This window comes from Poecilia reticulata, chromosome 17 (genome assembly GCF_904066995.2).
Source record: "Poecilia reticulata chromosome 17, P_reticulata-male-v2, whole genome shotgun sequence".
Lineage (NCBI taxonomy): Eukaryota > Metazoa > Chordata > Actinopteri > Cyprinodontiformes > Poeciliidae > Poecilia > Poecilia reticulata.
Window position 1 is genome coordinate 2,783,826 of NC_088846.1, and position 18,470 is coordinate 2,802,295.

The window sequence follows — 18,470 nt, forward strand, 5'->3', positions numbered from 1 at the left end:
TGCTCCTTTCTCACACAGTTCTGTGTGCCACACTGCCACATAGAACATGTAAATAATAATAAAAAAAGTTGGATTTTATTTTAGGTTTTTATCTCTTCTGTTGTCACTCCATATTTTACTATTTAGCTTGTGTTCTTGTCAGCAAGTGTCGATTCATTAAGAAAAAGAACAATCAATTTTGGAGGTGTGGCAGCAACGAGTTCCTAATTTTGAACTCAACATGGTTTACATTTTTTAAATAAATATGTTTTAGAAAAGAAAACCCCTGCAGATCTATGTTAACATTCTGGTTATAATGTTTTAAGTGTACACAGCCTAAAGCTGCTTTACCCACAGCTTCATCAGAGCACAGTAATAATCAAAAGAGGAAGACACAACAAGGCAAAATATTTGTTTTGGCCAGGGCTCGAGTCCTTTGCATTTAATTTATTTCAAGCACTTTTAATGCAAGAATAATTAATATCACACCAGTCTGAAGCAGACAACCATGTGGTACGCTTTTCCCAATTGCTATTAGTTGATTTGGGAGGAACACATTTAATTCACAAAAATGTAAGTGAAAAAGTTTTGCGTGAATAAACCATGTTCCAGAAACAAGGAGACTCCGCTGATCCTAATTCACTAAGTGACAAAAAAATACTTCAAATACAAATGGATGAACATGAATGGATACTGCTGAAGAACTTCCCACCAATTTCTACTCTTAAACTGTGGAAAAAGTTTATTTAATCCTGAATCATGTGCAACTTTTTTCCCAAGCTCAGCTTCTTTTACCAATCCAAGTTCAATCTCCCTTTACTGTAGCAAAAAAGTTTATACAATGATGCTGACAGGACTAATTAAACATTTTCTGAATTTAAAGATAAAGTGATGAGTGGAGAAAAACAACCAAGTCCCTTGTGTTCACACATACAAAACATTTAAATCTGAAATCAATGTCTCAGAATGGTGACTAACATTTTCACATTTAAACATAAAACTGTAGAAAAACAGTTGACAAAAATCTGAACTGAACGGCAGAAGGAGATTGATTTTATCTGACTCCATCTACTCTCACAAGGCCACAAAACATCACTAGAACACAGCTGCTATAAGGTCCACCATTATACAGTATAAGTCTATAGCATAGGTTATTATTAGCATTGAAACAAGACAGTTCCATAGCAAAATATACAAAAGTTCACCTGTTCCTTCATCCGCTTGTGGAATTCTGAAGACTCATCTACGACTGAACAGAAACCAGGATGACTTGGCAGAAAATGTAAACCGTTTTTCATAAAAACACGCTAAAAATTCAATAAAAGTCAACTAAGCCATGTTTGTTGATGGCGTCAAGGCATGAGAAGCAGGCTGGAAGCACGCACGCACGCACGCGCGCGCGCACACACACACACACACACACACACACACAGTCCCATCTTGTTCCCAGTCAGAGAGCTGCAGCAGGTTCAACTCCAGAGGAAGAGATTTAATCTAGACTATATAGTATCGCTCCTGAAAACTATGCTAAGGCTACAGCTAGCTTTGGCAACATGGTATGTCGATGCATACACAGTACTCAGAATTAACGGGTCTTGATGCGAGGCAGAAAGCATGTTGTGAAGTTCTATAGTGCAACATGTGAAGAGAAGCAGCTGTTTTCCTGACTGCACTGCCCAGCGACCTGCTGTCTAGCTGAAACATCAAAGGCCTTAAAAAAAAGAAACAAGTCTAAAAGGCCATAAATAAGTTTCTTCAACGAAAATAAAATATTTACAGACTAAATCAGTTACAGGTGCCACAGTGATCTGAGAACTAAGAGAGGAAGTAAACAGTTTAGCAGTCAGTGCCTGTCCGTCTTGTCTGGGGCCAGTGATGGAGGAAGGGAGGGACGGTGAGTGGGTGGGATGGATTTCTTGTCTTCTGATAGAATATTGTTGACTTGATCACAGTTTCATTGATTCATGCAAGGCCATGTGATGTGTCGTTTGGGGGAGAACTAAAACTCTTCTTTGCCTTTAGACTTTGCTTTCTGCTGAGCTGCCCCTCCGTCCACCGTCCCTCTGGACTCCACCGCAGACAGGTTGATCCAGGACGCTGTAAATGCTTCTGGCTTCGGGCTCGGCGTCTCCTCCGCTTCTTCTAGGTCATAGTTCAATTCCTGCACTGCCTCCTGTTTCTTAAACGAATCCCTTCGCTCTGACAGAGCCAACTTCCTCATTACTTCCTTGGGATGGGGGCCGCCGCCCCGGTGCTGAGGTGAGCTGGCGGCAAGCCGCTGGTGGTTCCCGCCCACGCCGGCCGGGTCATGGGCCTCCCTCTGCCCCCTGAGGTTCAGCCCCTGCCGGCCGTGTTCACCCACACACACGAAGCTAGTGGTGGTGTCCCCTTCTTCGTCCTCCAGGCCCTCCCCCTCCGATAGCGGCATCTCCATGGTGTGGCGGCGGGTACTATATGCCTTCCTTTCTCCATGGTAACCTCCCTTACCAGTCTTGTCTCCCGTTAGCTTCTCTGCAGATTGTACTCTCTTGAGCAAGGGTGAGCGTGGCGGTTCTACGCTGCGCGGGCGTACCGAGTGGCGAGCGACCGTGGGGGGGGACAGTGTCTTCCCGTGGAAGCCCTGCATGGACTTGGGATGGCTCTGGAGACAGGATGGAGAGCACTGAGGGGAGAGCGGCTGAGGGGGGGGGATGCAGGCCAGAGGGGAGGGGGGGATGCTGCTGGTGGATTTGCAGCGCCCAGTTTTGGCGTAGCGGCCATGAACATGGAGGGAACTGGGGCGTGCCTGTGGCACCGGCGAGTTGGGAGAACTGGAACTTGGAGACGAGCTGGAATCTGATGTAACAGGACAGAAATAAAGAACAAGTTCAGATTTAGCAGAAATGTTTCCTCTACAGCAACACACACACGCATGCTCGCGCACACACGCACACACTCTGACTCGGGCTACGTTCACGCAGCAGACCAATCACCCAAGTCAGACTTCTTCACCACAGGCTGAACGGACCAATTTTGATACTTTCACCTCAAATCTGATCTGAACCACTTCCATATGTGGAGCTACATCAGATTTTATGTATCCGATCTGCAGTCTGAACAGTCACATCACGTTTCTTCTGACTTTTACTTTGGTGATGTGAGACATGCGTCAGAATTCTGCACCAGAAGAAGCCAGATGATAAATCTGGATGTAAACAATGGCTGAAAATTATAATAATGAAATGATGTAAGGAGTCAGAGTCAGTGAATGCATCACATCCCAACCACCGCATCAAACAGAAGTGGGTCAGAAGCTGCAGTCAATGCTCCACTAAAGGCTGTGGCTGTTAGCTGGGTTTTCTGTTTATCAGCTTCCTTTGTCTAGTGACGAACTGCTCACCATGCTGTTGCTCTAAACAACTTTAACATCCATCCAGATGCTATGCGGCGACCATATTTACTGCCATAAACAGAGTGCTACTGTTAGGTTATTCATCTAAGCACGCAGGTCGCTATGGGGTCGGAAACCATTCACACAGAAGTCTGACTACAGTCGCATTTAACTTGTAGTATTATGCAAAAAAAAAAAACCTGTTGGATTTCAGAAAAAAAAAAAACCGAAAAAAAGGGAAGTGAGCATCCAGAGCTGCCACGTGAAGGTAGCCTAAAGCTCTCACCTCCAGAGTGGTCAGGGGCCGGGGAGCGGCACGGCGTGGAGGGCCCTGGGGACAGGCTCGGTGTGGGGGAACCGGAGAGGCTGTCGCTGGACGATTGGGGGAAGCCGGAGGAGAAGCTGCGGCTGCTCTGCATCGGGGGCGGAGCTGTGTGCTTCGACAGTTTCTTAAAGATGCGACGCCTAGTACTGGACAAAAACAACAAGTTAAGGTGTGCTAACAGCCTGACTGTTTAGAGTGTTTCCCAGACAACAGGTGAAGTCGCCCACCTGTCCTGCCCATCCTTCTTCTTGCTCTTTTTGCTGCGCCTCACCATCTTGGCCTTGTAGCTGGCCTTCCTGGCTGGGCCCACCTTGATGGAGGTGTTCTCCAACGCAGTTGTTTGCAGAGTCACCTTATTGCCACTCTATCCAAAAGGAGCATAGCCAACAGAAAGCGGTATGAATAGAGGCCAGCTTTATTAGATGCATTTGTTATGGGGCTTAAGAGCCTTGGAACGAAGGGAACAGGCATCTCTGTATTTTTTCTTGTTTTTCTCACCTGCAATGTCTCCGACTGCAGAGCCAGAGTCAGGTTTACACTGCCCTGCATTAAGTATTCAGAATCCGTAAACTTGTATTATTACCACAGACTTTAAAGCATTTCAGTGGGATTTCATGTGAAAGGAGAAGGAAATATGAACAAAGAAGGGGTAAGAATTGGTATAGGCCAAATTCAGAATCAGCAGGTTAGACTTTTTAAAGTCCAACCAGGTTTTTGGCCGATTGGTCAAAACCCTGCAATTGGTACAGCCCTACACAGAAATGTAAAACAGATCAGTAATTTAATGGTGAGCAATGGAATGAAGTTCAAAGCCTTAACTAAGAGGGCAAATAGAGGATATGGTTAAACAATAACACTACCATTACCTAAATTACACCAGGAGGCTTGAATGTTGGTTTAACATGATAGAAAAGTATTAATTAGAATAAGAGCTGAGATTATTTTGGTGGATGGCAAATGATAAACACAATCAGATTTTAATCTGGCAGGATAGAAACTCTGGACCCAAATGTCCAGAAGGGAAGAAAACATTTTACACAGTAAGATGCTGCTTCTGTAAAAAATGAAAGTGCTAAAAACCAACCGTTTCTCACCAACAACATCATCATGAAATGTTATGGCTGCTGGATGTAAAATTATAAATTATTCATTAGCACAACTGATTGTTCCCAATCCAATCAGCTGCACACAGTCCTACATCTGTCTGAACATAGGGTTTAGGGTTTTAAAGCTTAAAATGTGACTTGAACCAGAGCAGGGTTAAGCTAGGCACAACGTTATTCCTAGAGCAGAGTTCCAGGTAAACAGGATGCTGCATTATTGCAGGAACAACACCTAAAACACTCCAAAGCTTCATGTTGTTCCCATACCTTGAGCAGAAGCTCCACCACCTCAGTGTGGACCAGACCCTGGACAGATTCCCCATTGACGTGGGTGATGAGGTCGCCCGCCCTCAGTCCTGCCTCATGTGCTGGACTGCCATCCTCAACGGACTGAATCCAAACCCAAACACAACAGAAACAATTAGTCTTTCACTTTCTGTTAGGATCCAACACAAAAAAATCTCATGATATGAAACAAACATGAACATAGAGCCCACTTTGCTTGCCTGTTATTGCATCACTGGAGTTTAATTTCCAAACAAAAGGGAAAAAACAATGTCACATTGATGTGAAATTTTAACATCTACATAAAATTTTGACCGACTTGCTTCCAGAGCCAGTCAGATGTTTACATACTGTATGAATGTTCCATTGAAGTTGCAGTACGCAACTTAAAAATGTTTTTTCCATATTTATTGTGGTGACAGTTTGCTACTCATAGCAAACTGTCACCACAATAAATATGGAAAAAACCACCTCTACCATTGTCAAAACCACCACAGATAAATGAGAAACAACTCACTGATGATGTTTCTCTGACATCATCAGTAGCCGTGCTAACTAGTGTTAGCATTCATGACATTATCTGGTGACAGGGACAAGCTGTAGTGTAGTGGAGGGAACGTGCTCAAGAGGGAGATTGACAGCGCTAAGACCCTCCTCCTGACTCTGACTGGTTGTTTCTAGTTAGTACTGGGGGCAGTGGGAGCAATCACAGCTCCATTGTTTCACAGACTATTTGTCTCATGCTGTTACGACATAGTGACAGTGTCAACAAATGTGCAAAAAAAAAATTATATATATATTTTTATCAAAGGTTCATATTGAAGCTTTAACCATGAGCTTTTAAAGATGCATTTCAACAAACCGTTGGATGGAAACAACTTCTGTTAGTTGTTTCCAAAAGCAACACAGCAGATTTAGCTATTTGATCACAGGAATCATGTTGGAGGAGTCTGGAAAAGGCATTCACACCCAATGAAACAGCATTCACACCCAGTGAAACAGCATTCACACTCAATGAAATGGCACCACTACCATTGTCAAGCATGGTAGTGGCGCCATTATAATATTCTACATCTGATCTCAAATCAGCAATCAGACAGCTGGATGTTCCAACTGAAAAATTATCCCCCAAAATTCTAACCGGATTTGACATGGAAAAAATATTAATCTTCTGGAACGCTGCAGACCTCAGCCCTGCAGAAAATTAGATTGAGGTATCATTAAATGTCTGGACCGAGAGCACAGATATTCAAATTAATCAAATCAAAATGGATTCATTTTGATTCATAAATTCAACTATAACCCCCAGTTGTTTTTTTTCTATTGCGTGTCTATACCGACATTGTGTGAAACCTTACAAAAATGGTTCAAATGCATCACTGAAAGTGCAAAACATAACTGGTGTTTAAATGCTGATGAGTTCAAGTAACTTTCAGAGCAGGACTGTCCTGGCTGGACCACCTACCCAGACCATGTGATGGACGGTGTAGACGTCGCTGTCCCCCATGTAGACCCTGATGGCTCGCAGGGCAAAGCCAAACCTCCTGCCAGAGCTGTGGATGACCACTGGGGGCCTGAGGCAGCTGATGCTGATGGGCAGGTCCCGGCTGGGGGACGAGTCCCGGGAGGATGGGTTGGACGACAGGGACAGGGATGATTTGGGACTTAGAGGAGGACCAGCCGAGTCATCTGGTTACACAAAAAAAACAAAACTGAAATGACTAAATGATTGTCCCTCTAAGAAGGATTGCACCATTATATTATCACCAGCTTTCTTTTCATTACAGTGTGTGCTATACCTTGTCTATATTCTTTGTCTATATTTGAAAAAACGGAAATTTTTAACCAGATGTTTTATTAAAGATGCAATTGTGGTGTTTCCATTAATTAAGAAGCATGAATAAGATAGTTCATACAATAAGTCAATAAAAAACACTCCGCACCATCATTTCCCCACTACTTCCTGTCGTCGTCTTCCTTTCCGCTAGTACCAAAGTCCGGCTGTTTATCATGTGACTTGTGTGATACAAAAAAGTTTTTGTTGCAGTTTTGTGAAATACATCTATTTCAATAAGGCTGAAAGACCACCTCATCCCAGCGAAAAAACTCTTTAGCAAAAAATTAGTTTTCAAATCTTATGTGTTTCCATAAAGCAAATTTATTGTCAATTTATTGTAATTTCAATTTGCGCAACTATTTGGTCAATGGAATTCAGCAGTTGTTCCGCACAATGGTAACATGTCCTCCCTGCCAGGCAGTAGGCGCAGCGTCTCAACATGACGGTCCTACCTGGGGTAATGATGAGGGACAGACCAGAAATAGAAGCAGACTTGGGGACATTTCCAGCGGGGGACCTGGGTTTCTCTGGGGTCTCCAGCTGGTGGGCGATGCGCCGCGACGCGCCTCTGCGGAACGATGGCCGCGTCCCCGTGCTGTTGCTCCGCAGACGGATCCGCCTCAGGTTGGAGACAATCCCGTCTAGGAGCCGGTGCAGAGTGTGAGCGCGGGCATTCTAATAATGAGCAAGAGAAGAAAACAGAAAGGAGCCTTACCTTCCTCCTCAGTGGGGATGGTGAAGCGAGTTGCTGCGTCCAGGCTCTGCGTGCTGTTCATGACCAGCGGGCTGCCGCTGCGTTCTGAATGTGACGAGCTGGAGGAAGCACGAGGACGAAGACTGCACACACGACGCGAAGCAGAAATGTTACGGTTTCAGTGACATTGGGAGGAATTTGGTAAAAGATTGTTGTTAAACTCATGATAAATAATATGAAATGGAAATAGCAGATGAAATCTAATTTTTGAGAGTGATCCTTTATTTCAAACTGCATTGGGAGGCTTATAATAACGATGTAAAAGCTAAAGACTAAAACAATGGTAATACTAAATCAAATTAAGTATTTACTAATGTTAAGAAAATAAACTTAAAATATGCTAGTTTTAAAACTTAACCAAATGTGCAATATTAGATAAAATAGTGTTTTAAATAAGAAAATTCGCTCCAAAATATGTCCATGGTTCAATCAGCGTAATCTTTATGTAGGATATTTCTATTGAAACATTGTACACTAAGTTGAATTAAAATAATTTAGCTTGTAGTTCTCTATAATTTAAAACACAGCTAGTCTCTCTGTGGACTGAGCAGGCATTCACAGGGGGTCGTGGCTGTGTGTGTGATTTAAACAGCTGGTGTAAAACTGAATGCAACATAGAATATCTGTAAAACACAATTTAATTTGTAATTTGTCCTAGTTAGCAACATGTCTTGACTGAAATAGTCCAATTATAGTTTTCACATTAATAACTTATTCTGCCCTATTGACCTTTATGTTACCTGTAGTTACAGCAGATTGCCTGCTAACTCTTTTGATCTGCCCTTTGTTTGTGTGGCAAAGAATCAGGAGAAGTTCCAGCTTTCACATTGATCTGTGAAACGTCATAAAACAACATGAGTTCAGGCCAGTGGAGGAGAAGCTCTGCTTCCACTTTGTTTAGATAAAGGAGACAACAGATGTTTGATCTTGAAAACAAATTGTAGGGAGTTTCTAACTTTTTAGAGGGTCTGAGAGCTCTTGGTTGGATGAGCAAAGATACGCCTTATTTGAATAAACAAAAGAGAAGAATACGCCTTTACTATAAAAATTTGTGCACGTGAGGAACAAACCAGATTTTGCTTTTGCAATTCTCCAAAGATGTCTTTGCTTTCTGTTTGTCGTTTCCATCTTTTGTCCTTTTCCCTCCCTACCTGAATTTTCTCAGGAAAATTCATGTTTTTTGTGCTTTGAGTTTTCTGATGTGCTTTTGTGGTGATAGTATGCATCTGTCTTGAATAAATGCTGATTATTGGGACGCTGTTATCTCTGTGTAATCTCAGTTCTTTGCACACAGCATTTTTTAAAAATCCGGGTATATGAGAGGATATAGCGAGTAAAAGATAGGAAACGGTGTGAAATCCACCAACGGCATTAGCGCCCAAACGGACAAGGAATATTTATAATTCATCTTCTCTTAACACTAACAAGGGAAAAAAACTGGACAGTGAAAACGATTCAATAAAAAAATAATAAAAAAAATAATCTAGAGAATTGGCTGAACTAGGGTGATGTGCTCTATCTTCCTGGTTTTAGTCAGAACATCAGCAGCTGGAGGATTGATTTTTTTAAGCACACCTGAGAAGACATTGCTGCAGTAATCAATGCAACTAAAGATAAATGATTTCTCTAGATCTTGCTGAGACATCAGTCCTCTAATCCTGGAGATGTTCTTCAGTGGATAGAAGGCTGACTTTGTAAATGTCTTTATGTGACTCTGGAGGTTCAGGTCAGAGTTCATCACTACACACAGGTTTCACCCAGATCTCTCTCCTTTCCAGCTGTAATAACTGAAGCTGTATGTTGACCCTAGATCGTTCCTCTTTTGGTCCAAAAATAATAACTTCAGTTTTGTTTCTGTTCAGCTGGAGAAATATATGGCACATCCACACATTTATCTGCTCTAAGCATCTATTCAGCGATTGGATGGTTCAAAGTCACCTGTAGAGTTGTCAATCATCTGCATAGTTATGGCAGGTAATCTTATTTCCTGAGTGGGAGCATATAGATACTGAATAAGAAGAGTCCTAGGACTGAACCTTGGGATGCCCCACATGTGACTTCTGTCCATTTTGATGAAAAGTTTCCTAATAAAACAAAGAAATCCATGTTCTTTATGTAAGATTCAAACCAACTGAGTACTGTGAGGTCTAACAGAACCATCACTGTGTTTCTTCCACAGCCTGTATTTATGAGGATGTCAAAGAAACTAAGATGTGTCCATTTTTAGTACTGTGGTAACCACGGAAACCAGACTGAAAAACATCAAAGCGGTTGGTCATTATTAGGAAACTATTTGAATGTTGAAACAACTTGTTCAATAATTTTGCTGAAGGTTGGAGATTGCCTATAATTCTGCAGTAGTGATTTGTCCAGGTTGTTCTTTATCAGTTGTTTGATAACGACCACCTACACCTTTTTGTCCTTATCTTGTATTCTTGGTGTTGACAGGGTTTTAAATATCATTTAGTATCTATTTCTGTAATAATTCTTTAATTTTTTCTAGGTTGTGTGTGTTTTTGACTTGTGAAAAGAAATGTTAAAAAAATGAACAAAAATAAAATAAATTCTACTTCTAGAATCTCAGAGAATGATCAACAAGGTTATTCAGATAAATCTGTTTTCATTTGTAATTCAAGTTTTTATTGAGGAACAACATTAAAAGTATACATCTCATTTGTTCACAAAAGGTGGTACAGTCTTATACAATCTTCTATTCAGTTTGTTACATTGATCTATATAGCATACCCCTTCAGGTGATTATCCTGGCTCCAGTTTTAAATGTTTCATTTTCCTTTACTCCTCTCCACCCCAATTCCACACAGGAGAGTGGGGAGGAATAAGTTTGAGCAAGTCCCAGTTTACCCAGTCTTCTAGTGTGGGTGTTTTGTCAGTCATCCATTTCCGAGTGATTGCTTTCTTACCAGCATTATGTTGAACATATATGTTTTATAGAATCCCTTTACACAGTTTGGTCGTTTGCCCAAGATCATAGTCTCAAAGTTTGGAGCAAAATTGACCCCAGTAACAGTCTCCATACTTTGTTTGATTATCTTCCAGTAAGAAGAAAGCTTGGGACAGCTCCAAAAGATATGATAATGTCCAGGTTGTTTCGACCCACATAACCTCCAGCATGTTTTATCTGAATCTCTGCACCTCTGAGCTGGTGTTTTGAAGAAGCGTGTAACAGTCTTCCAGCAAATTCCCTATATACTAGTGATGATGTACATTTCCAACAGTTATTCAAAATGTCTATCCAGTCATCAATGTGAATTTGGTGGTTCCCTTCTTTTTCCCATTTCTCTTTAATATATAATGTATTCCCTCCTTTCAGGTTTTGTATTTCATTATACATTTTGGATGTTAATTTATTAACATAGATTGATTGATATGATTTTAGGAAGATATTTAATATACCAACAAATGTTCTGTCTGGATCAACCTTATTTGATTTTTCTAAATAGTGCCGGATTTGTAGATAACGAAAAAAATCTCTGTTATCAAGACCATATTTCTGTTTAATGTCTTGAAAGGCTCTCAGACAACCTTTGTGATATAGATCATTGTATTTTACCAAGCCCTTTTCAATCCATTTTTTAAAGGTGTTATCCGTTTTATTTGGGATAAAGTCTTGATCGTATGCTATCCATCTGATTGGTAAACAGGACTCTTTGTTTTCTTTTACTAATTTTGACCAGGTCTTACGTGTAGTTTCTGAACATGGGTTGAGATCTTTAAGGTTTTTTATTAAGTCTATATTTCCAATTGCAGCTTGCAGGGGGACACCAATGTTTCAACATTCAATTTCCTTCCATTTCGCTGTGTAGGAAGAGTCACACATCTCTACCAGTGGATTTATTTGTGCTGCTTTGTAGTAGTCACTCATGTTTGGGAGTGAAAGGCCTCCTTTACTTTTACTCAGCTGTAAAGTTTTAAATCTATTCCTGGGTTGTTTCCCTTGCCAAATAAATCTTGAAATCAGCTTGTCAATTTCTTGGAACATACATTTGGGTGGTTCTGCTGGTAGGGTCTGAAAAAAGTATAGCAGTTTTGGCAACATCATCATTTTGATAGCTTCTACTCTTTGCATAAGACCCAAGTAAGGTATCAGGTTTCATCTGGATACGTCATTTTTTATTTTAGTCATTAAAGGGATATTATAGTTTTCTGAGACATTATTCTTTAAGTCTTTAGGAATGGTCACTCCCAGGTATATAATTAAGTCCATGCCCCAATTTATTTTGAAGTTTTCTTTGTCAATATTGTCTGGTGAATATTTGAATGTCAAGACCTGAGATTTGTGGGAATTCAGTTTGTAACCTGAAAATTTCCCGTACTCCAACAAGATTTTGTGTAATTCTGGGAGGGATTCCCGGGGTCTCGCCAGATAGATTAATATATCATCTGCAAATGGTGCTAATTTTTGTTCATTATGATTTATTGTAAAGCCCTGTATTTTGGTGTTTTGCCTAATCCATTGTGCTGAAGGTTCAATAAATATGGCGAATAATAATGGGGATATGGAACATCCTTGTCTGCATCCTTGTTCAATTTTTATTTCTTCTGATAGCCCCCTGTTGATCCGAATCTTACCTGTAGGCTTATTGTACAATTCCTGAATTATCTTCATAAATTTGCTGGAGAAGTTGAATTTTGACAAGACTCTGAATAAGAATGACCAGTCCACAGTATCGAATGCTTTTTGTGCGTCTAAACCCAATATAATTGCTTGTTTGTCTGTCTTCTTAATGTGGTTGATCACGTTTAGGGTTCTTCTAATATTGTCTCTTGTTCGTCTGTTCTTTATGAACCCTGTCTGGTCTAAATTTATTATATCTGGGAGGATGAGCTCCAATCTTTTGGCTAATATGGAAGTAAATATTTTATAGTCTTGATTAAGTAGACTGATTGGGCGGTAATTTGAACAGTTTAGTTTGTCTTTACCTTCTTTTGGGATAACCGTTATTGTTTCCTTCTAGGAGGGTGGAATTTGTCCCCCATTAAGAACCCAGTTGAATGTTCTCAGAAGGATGGGAGACAGATGTTTTAAATAGATTTTATACCAATCAGCATTAAATCCATCTGGTCCTGGTGATTTCTTAAGTTTCAATTTATTTATTGCTTTTTCAATTTCTTGAATTGTTATGTTTTTGGTCAGAATTTCATTTTGTTCATTCGATACCGTAGGCAGCAGCAATTTATTCAGTAGTACATTAGTTTCCTCCATTCCTTCTTGTTCTTTTAGGGCATACAGTTTTTGGTAGTATTTTTCAAAGCTTTTTCTTATTTCTATATTTTTATAGGTAACTTTATTAGTTGTTGGTTCTTTAATTTTGTATATAGTTCTTTCCTCCTGTTGTTTTTTAAGTCTGTATGCTAAAAATTTTGATGATTTTGGGCTTGTTTCATAGTAACTGTCTTAGGAATAAGAGTTTCTTCTGTATATTGGACTGTAATTCTTGATTAATTTAATCTTTGATTTGTTTTATTTTCCCTAGAGTTTTAAGATCTAATTTGTTTTTATTTATTTTTTCTAGTTCGGCCAACTCTTGTCCCAAATTGTTTAATTTTTCTCGCTTAGTTTTTTTTTTTTTAAGAGAGATGATTTTGCAATTATTTTTCCTCTCAAGACGGCTTTACAGGCGTCCCATAGTATTACAGGGGAGACCTCTCCATTGTCATTGTCCTGCATATATGTTTGAATTTCTTGCCTTAACTCTTCTTTAATTTTGCCCTTGAGTATACTAGAGTTAAGTCTCCATAGAAACGGGTTTTTTTGTTTGGTTAACATTTACTTCTACTTGAAATGGGCAATGATCTGAGAGGTCCATCAGCCCAATAATAATCCTTGTTGTAAATAAAAAAAGAACCAATTCTTGAATATGAATGATGAGCTGCAGAGTAGAATGTATAGTCCCTTTTTCTGAGGTTATATTCGTGCCAAACGTCATTTATCCCTAGCTCTTTGATCATTTTTCTGATCTTCCTACTGTGCTGCAATTAACTCTGGGTTGTTTAGAGGTATCTTCAGAAGGATTTAGTCTTATATTAAAGTATCCGCCACAGATTACTATGCCTTGTGATTTAGTTATCATCATATCAAAGATATGTTTATAAAATGTCCACTCTGAACCTGGCGGGGCATACACATTGATAAAGGTAATGTCTTGTCCCTCTAGTCTGCCCATTACAATATTATATCTACCATCTTTGTCTTTATATTCTTGGCTCATTTCAAATGTGACCCTTTGGGATATTAAGGTTGCCACCCCCCTTCTACGACCTGATTTATGTGATGCACTAAATACCTGATTAAAGCCCATTCTTTTAAGTTTACTATGCTCTACCTCTGAGTGATGAGTTTCCTGGAGGAATACTACTTCTGCTTTTTCTTTTTTCATTTTTCCTAATATTTTTGCCCTTTTTATTGGATTATGGACTCCTTTTACATTATAAGTTGTGATTCTAAGAGGTGATAATGAAGTCATGGTTTGCATATTGCTAGACATTCAGAACGAGTAAAATAAATGACAACCCTAAGCTACCCAAACAAAGAACAACTGTGAACAATCCAAACATCTTGGCTTTGTAAAACAAGCTAACACACGTTCATTTAAAGACCCCCTTTCCTTTGGTCTTATTAACAATAGTTTGTGAGTGAATTTGAGGAGATAAATCTGTTTTAACATAATTTTCAATCATGCAGTCTCTAGGTTCCCTGTCATGGTTTGGATAACATGATCAGATTTTGAATCTGGTAAATGTCTGGGCGTGTTTGCCAAAACGGGATGATCTTGAATTGAGCTGCACCCAGAGAAAAACAACTACTGAACACAACGTCTGCTGCTTCTCAGCACACCTGGACTGAAACGATACCTGCAGCCAACTGAACAAACATCCTGAAGTATTCACTTCTCAGCTGGAGTGTACTTTAGTTTTTAATGGCTGAAGTACACAAGTCTGAAGGGATCTTTTTGTTTTTTAAGTTATTTTTTCATTTAGGTTTCCTCTAAAGTTTTCTAAATTGATGAGACATGTCACAGCTTGTGAGATAATTTTATTGATTTATTATGAATTACCCACCAGTATAGTCCTTATGTTGCAATTTTTTTTTTGATTTGGCAGCCATAGTTAAGAAGAAGTTTGCTTTGGAAAGTTGTTTTTTTGTCGTTTTTCTAAAACCCTTTCAAACTAAAATCTAGGTTTGCATATGAGTAAAGAAAAGTGTAGATAAAGTCTGATCAAGATCATCTTAGATCCATATTTCAAATGGAATTAATATGAATAGCTCAAACTGAACAATTCTACTTAAAAAGCAAAGAATCAGATGCTTGTCCTGAGTAATGGAATATGACAGAAGAGTTGGAAAGAAACTGTTTTAAATCACTTTCAAGGCCAAACTGAAATCTTCAGAAGTAAATCATATTTATAGCAGGACACCAAGTACTGCTCAGCATTCTGAAATATGAAAATGTGTAAAAACCAATACAACTGTAGTTCTACTGAGTTTATATATACATTATAAAAAATATGAGTATTACTTTTGAATCTTTTAGGAATAAAACTATAGCCAAGACATAGTATGGAGGTTTAACTGGTTCTACATCAGATTGGTTTCAGGGACTCACCTCCCTCTGTGTCCATCTGTCCTCCTGTCTCCAGCAGCCAAGTTCTTGTGTCCGTCTCCCGGTGAGAGGACTCGCCTGCTGTCCCAGCGGTCTTCCTTCTCCTCACTGTGGCTTCGCTCGGACGATGAGAGGCTCTGATTGGATGGGGTGGAAGTGGACAGGTGCTCTGTGCTGCTGTACACCTACACATCAGAAACAAACATGTAATCTATTACAGCCTATATGTGTATTCCTCCTTACATAAAGAGGAACTGAAACACAGCCGTTATCCAGCAGGGCGAGGTGTACCTTGCTGAAGCGGTGAGCCACCGAGGAGAACTGTCTGAGTTCCAGAGACGACTCGTCATCGTTGGTTTCATCATCATCTGAGCCCAGGTGACAGTAGCGCTCCGACCGTGCTGCAGGATACAGCATCATCATCATCATCATCATCAACTAAAGAGCTTTAACACCAGTCACAGCTAAAATAAAGTGCTGAGCATCAGTAATAAAATAAAATGCATAAAAATAGTGACAGAGCTAACACAATAATACATTTAACACAATAAAACACCACAGTTAAACAGATAAAATCAATACTAATACAGATTAAATAAAATCCAAGTCTCAGTTGGTTGAAGGTCAATGAGTCAAAATAAGTTTTGAGACAAGTTTTAAACAAGGACAGTGAGGAGTCTGTTGGATGTATAAAGGTGCAGCGTTCCATAGCTCAGAGTAACAAACAGAGAAGCTTCCACTTACAACTGGGAATCACCAGGAGCAACTGGGAATCACAAGGAGCAACTGGGAATCACAAGGAGCAACTGAGAATCACAAGGAGCAACTGGGAATCACAAGGAGCAACTGATAATCACAAGGAGCAACTGGTCAGCAGACCCAAGTCACCCAGAAGGAGTTCTGTTAAATAAGGTGAGGCAAGTCTGTTTAAAACCTTCAAAACAAACAAAATAACTCTCCACACGGTAATCTTCTCTCTCAAATGTTCCTGTTACTGTAGCAGACAGGAGCAACATTTTGCACCAGCTGACTTTAAAATCAAGGTAATTTGGAGTCAGCTTCAAATTACCTTGGAATGAATTGAAGGAAGGAATTACCGTTTCATTCTGTTGGCTTGAAAGAATAGATTTTACTAGAGATGTGCCAATCAATCGGCCGATTTCCGTGAAAAAGTGTATGATCGGTGATCGCCGATCACGGTCTCTTATTGCCGATCACACAAACCGATCACCTGCTTCTCATTTCGCAGCCTGCCTGTGCAGCTGGTCTCCTCTTTCCTTCACACTGCGCAAACGCGCAGTAACAAATCCTAAGCGATGAGGAACTATAAAGCACTGAGTGAATGGGGACGTTTGCGTGTTGAGGCAGAAAATTGAAGCACGCGGGGTGAAGCACGTTAAAATGCTTCTACACGACGAATCTAATATGGCATAAAAACAATGCCATACTTGACGGAGTTTGGCTACATCGAGACTCACTGCAGTAAAAACATATGGAGGATCAGATAGCAGGTAAAGCAGCGCACAGCTACAAACACTCACCCGGATTAGCATGACGGTCAGAAAGCTAAACAAATAACCTGCAAAATTATTTAAGTCTTCTAGCTGCGATGTAAGACGCTGGTTCTGCTCTCGCTGTTGAACCGCTGCTACGCGCTTCAGGTAGTAATATTTCACAGACGGAGCGCCGCTTCTGCTCCACCTAGTAGTGACTCTCACACCGAACCTCTGCTTAAAGCTGCAGCATCTAACTTAAAAAAATAAATTTTACATGCGTATTAAAACTTTCGCTGTCCTAACATGAGACAGATAATCTCTGAAAAAATAATCGATCTCCTCCCTGTTCTGCATAATTACTCCACTCAGTCAGAAACAGCCAATCAGAACTAGCAGTAATCAGCTAGCCGTCATGCTATCAGGAAGTTTTCATGCAGTAACTCAAGATTGTTTATTGTAATGGGTCCTGTATTTGCCTATGAATGTTAAGTTTTATATTTGAATTTTTTGGCAATGTTGAGAGGTTTTATTTTGACTCTTTGCATTATTAACCGCTTCAGAGCCTCCATATGTTTTCAGTCTGTTAAAGATAGTATTATCAATAGCAGTACAATTTGCACAATGCCTGTTAACTTTTTTCCAAGAAAAACAAAAACAAATTAAAAACAAGTTTTTGTCTAAATTAAGGTGACTTTATGGTTCCTTTTTCCATATAATGTAACCGGTAGTGCTTATGATTGAAAAAAATAATAATTATGTGATCGGAATCGGCAAAAAAAAAACCTGATCTGCACATCGCTAGATTTTACCTTTGCTAGTTTTTGGAAGTGATGAAAACTAGACTTGACTGTGACACTTATTTGACTGTTGAGTTTAAAATTACTGTCCATCTTAAGACCAAGGTTTGTAGCTGTGGACATAAGGTATTTTTTACCAGAATCGGAAACAGACCTGGATTTATGCCGTGTTACCAGACCTGCTAAATGTTTTGACATCTGCACATTCAAATGTGTTTCTGAAATTATCTACGCACTGTCAAAGTAACTCGTGTCCTCTTCAGACTCCAGCTGAGGTACGAACTCAGCTTTCTGTCTCAGGAGGCCGTTCCAGTCCAGGCCCAGGAAGAACATGTGACTCTTCACCTCCTTGGTCCCAGCTAGAGTAAAAGGAAACCAGTCGTTATTCTTTCAAAGGGTTAAATGTGCCCCAAAAACACTTAGCGGATCAGTATTATATATTTTCCGGGCACACTCTGTCACTTTATGGGGCTATCAAGTAACTATGTTACCTACAGTAGTTCCAAAATCCTATATATGTCAGATTCTACTTTGTAATTTAACAACTTGACATTGGGCCTCTGTTTCTTTAAAAATTCCTGCTCTTTCTGAAACTTCACCTTCAGGAAGTCATCATAACATGGCTCCTCTATGAACCCTTTAACGTTTTTACCAGCACTGCACTGAGAAGTTTGCTAACTGCTGCTGGATAGTCTGAAGGAGCTCAGTGGGAGCTGCTCTGTGAAGAAGAAGCTCATAAACACCAGCTCTGAGGAGAAGCATCGCTACCACCCAGCCGTTTTGCACAGATGAACAGTTGCAATTTAAGGATTTCTTAATGGCTTTAATTGAAATTAAAGGATTTCTCAAATATACATGAAAGAATCAAAGCAACACTCCAGTTATGTTTATGATGAGGGAAT

At 40.0% G+C, this 18,470-nt stretch overlaps 1 protein-coding gene across 8 annotated transcripts in view; it reads right to left on the reverse strand.

The window, feature by feature from the left end:
• Nucleotides 1–389: 389 nt before the first annotated feature.
• The window catches only part of mast3a (microtubule associated serine/threonine kinase 3a), a 74,167-nt gene continuing 56,086 nt past the window's right edge, over nt 390–18,470 (reverse strand). For 6 of the 8 annotated variants that reach the window (XM_017310047.2, XM_017310046.2, XM_017310045.2 and 3 more), the window contains 10 exons: nt 17,805–17,927; nt 15,567–15,676; nt 15,279–15,460; nt 7,615–7,736; nt 7,352–7,540; nt 6,528–6,751; nt 5,045–5,167; nt 3,902–4,038; nt 3,636–3,820; nt 390–2,814 (listed from right to left, as the gene is read on the reverse strand). In XM_017310047.2, the coding sequence (XP_017165536.1) occupies nt 1,979–2,814; nt 3,636–3,820; nt 3,902–4,038; nt 5,045–5,167; nt 6,528–6,751; nt 7,352–7,540; nt 7,615–7,736; nt 15,279–15,460; nt 15,567–15,676; nt 17,805–17,927 (2,231 nt within the window). In that variant the 3' untranslated portion in view covers nt 390–1,978. The remainder of the gene's footprint in view (nt 2,815–3,635; nt 3,821–3,901; nt 4,039–5,044; nt 5,168–6,527; nt 6,752–7,351; nt 7,541–7,614; nt 7,737–15,278; nt 15,461–15,566; nt 15,677–17,804; nt 17,928–18,470) is intronic. The other 2 variants (XM_081598784.1, XM_081598782.1) reach the window with 1 other exon arrangement.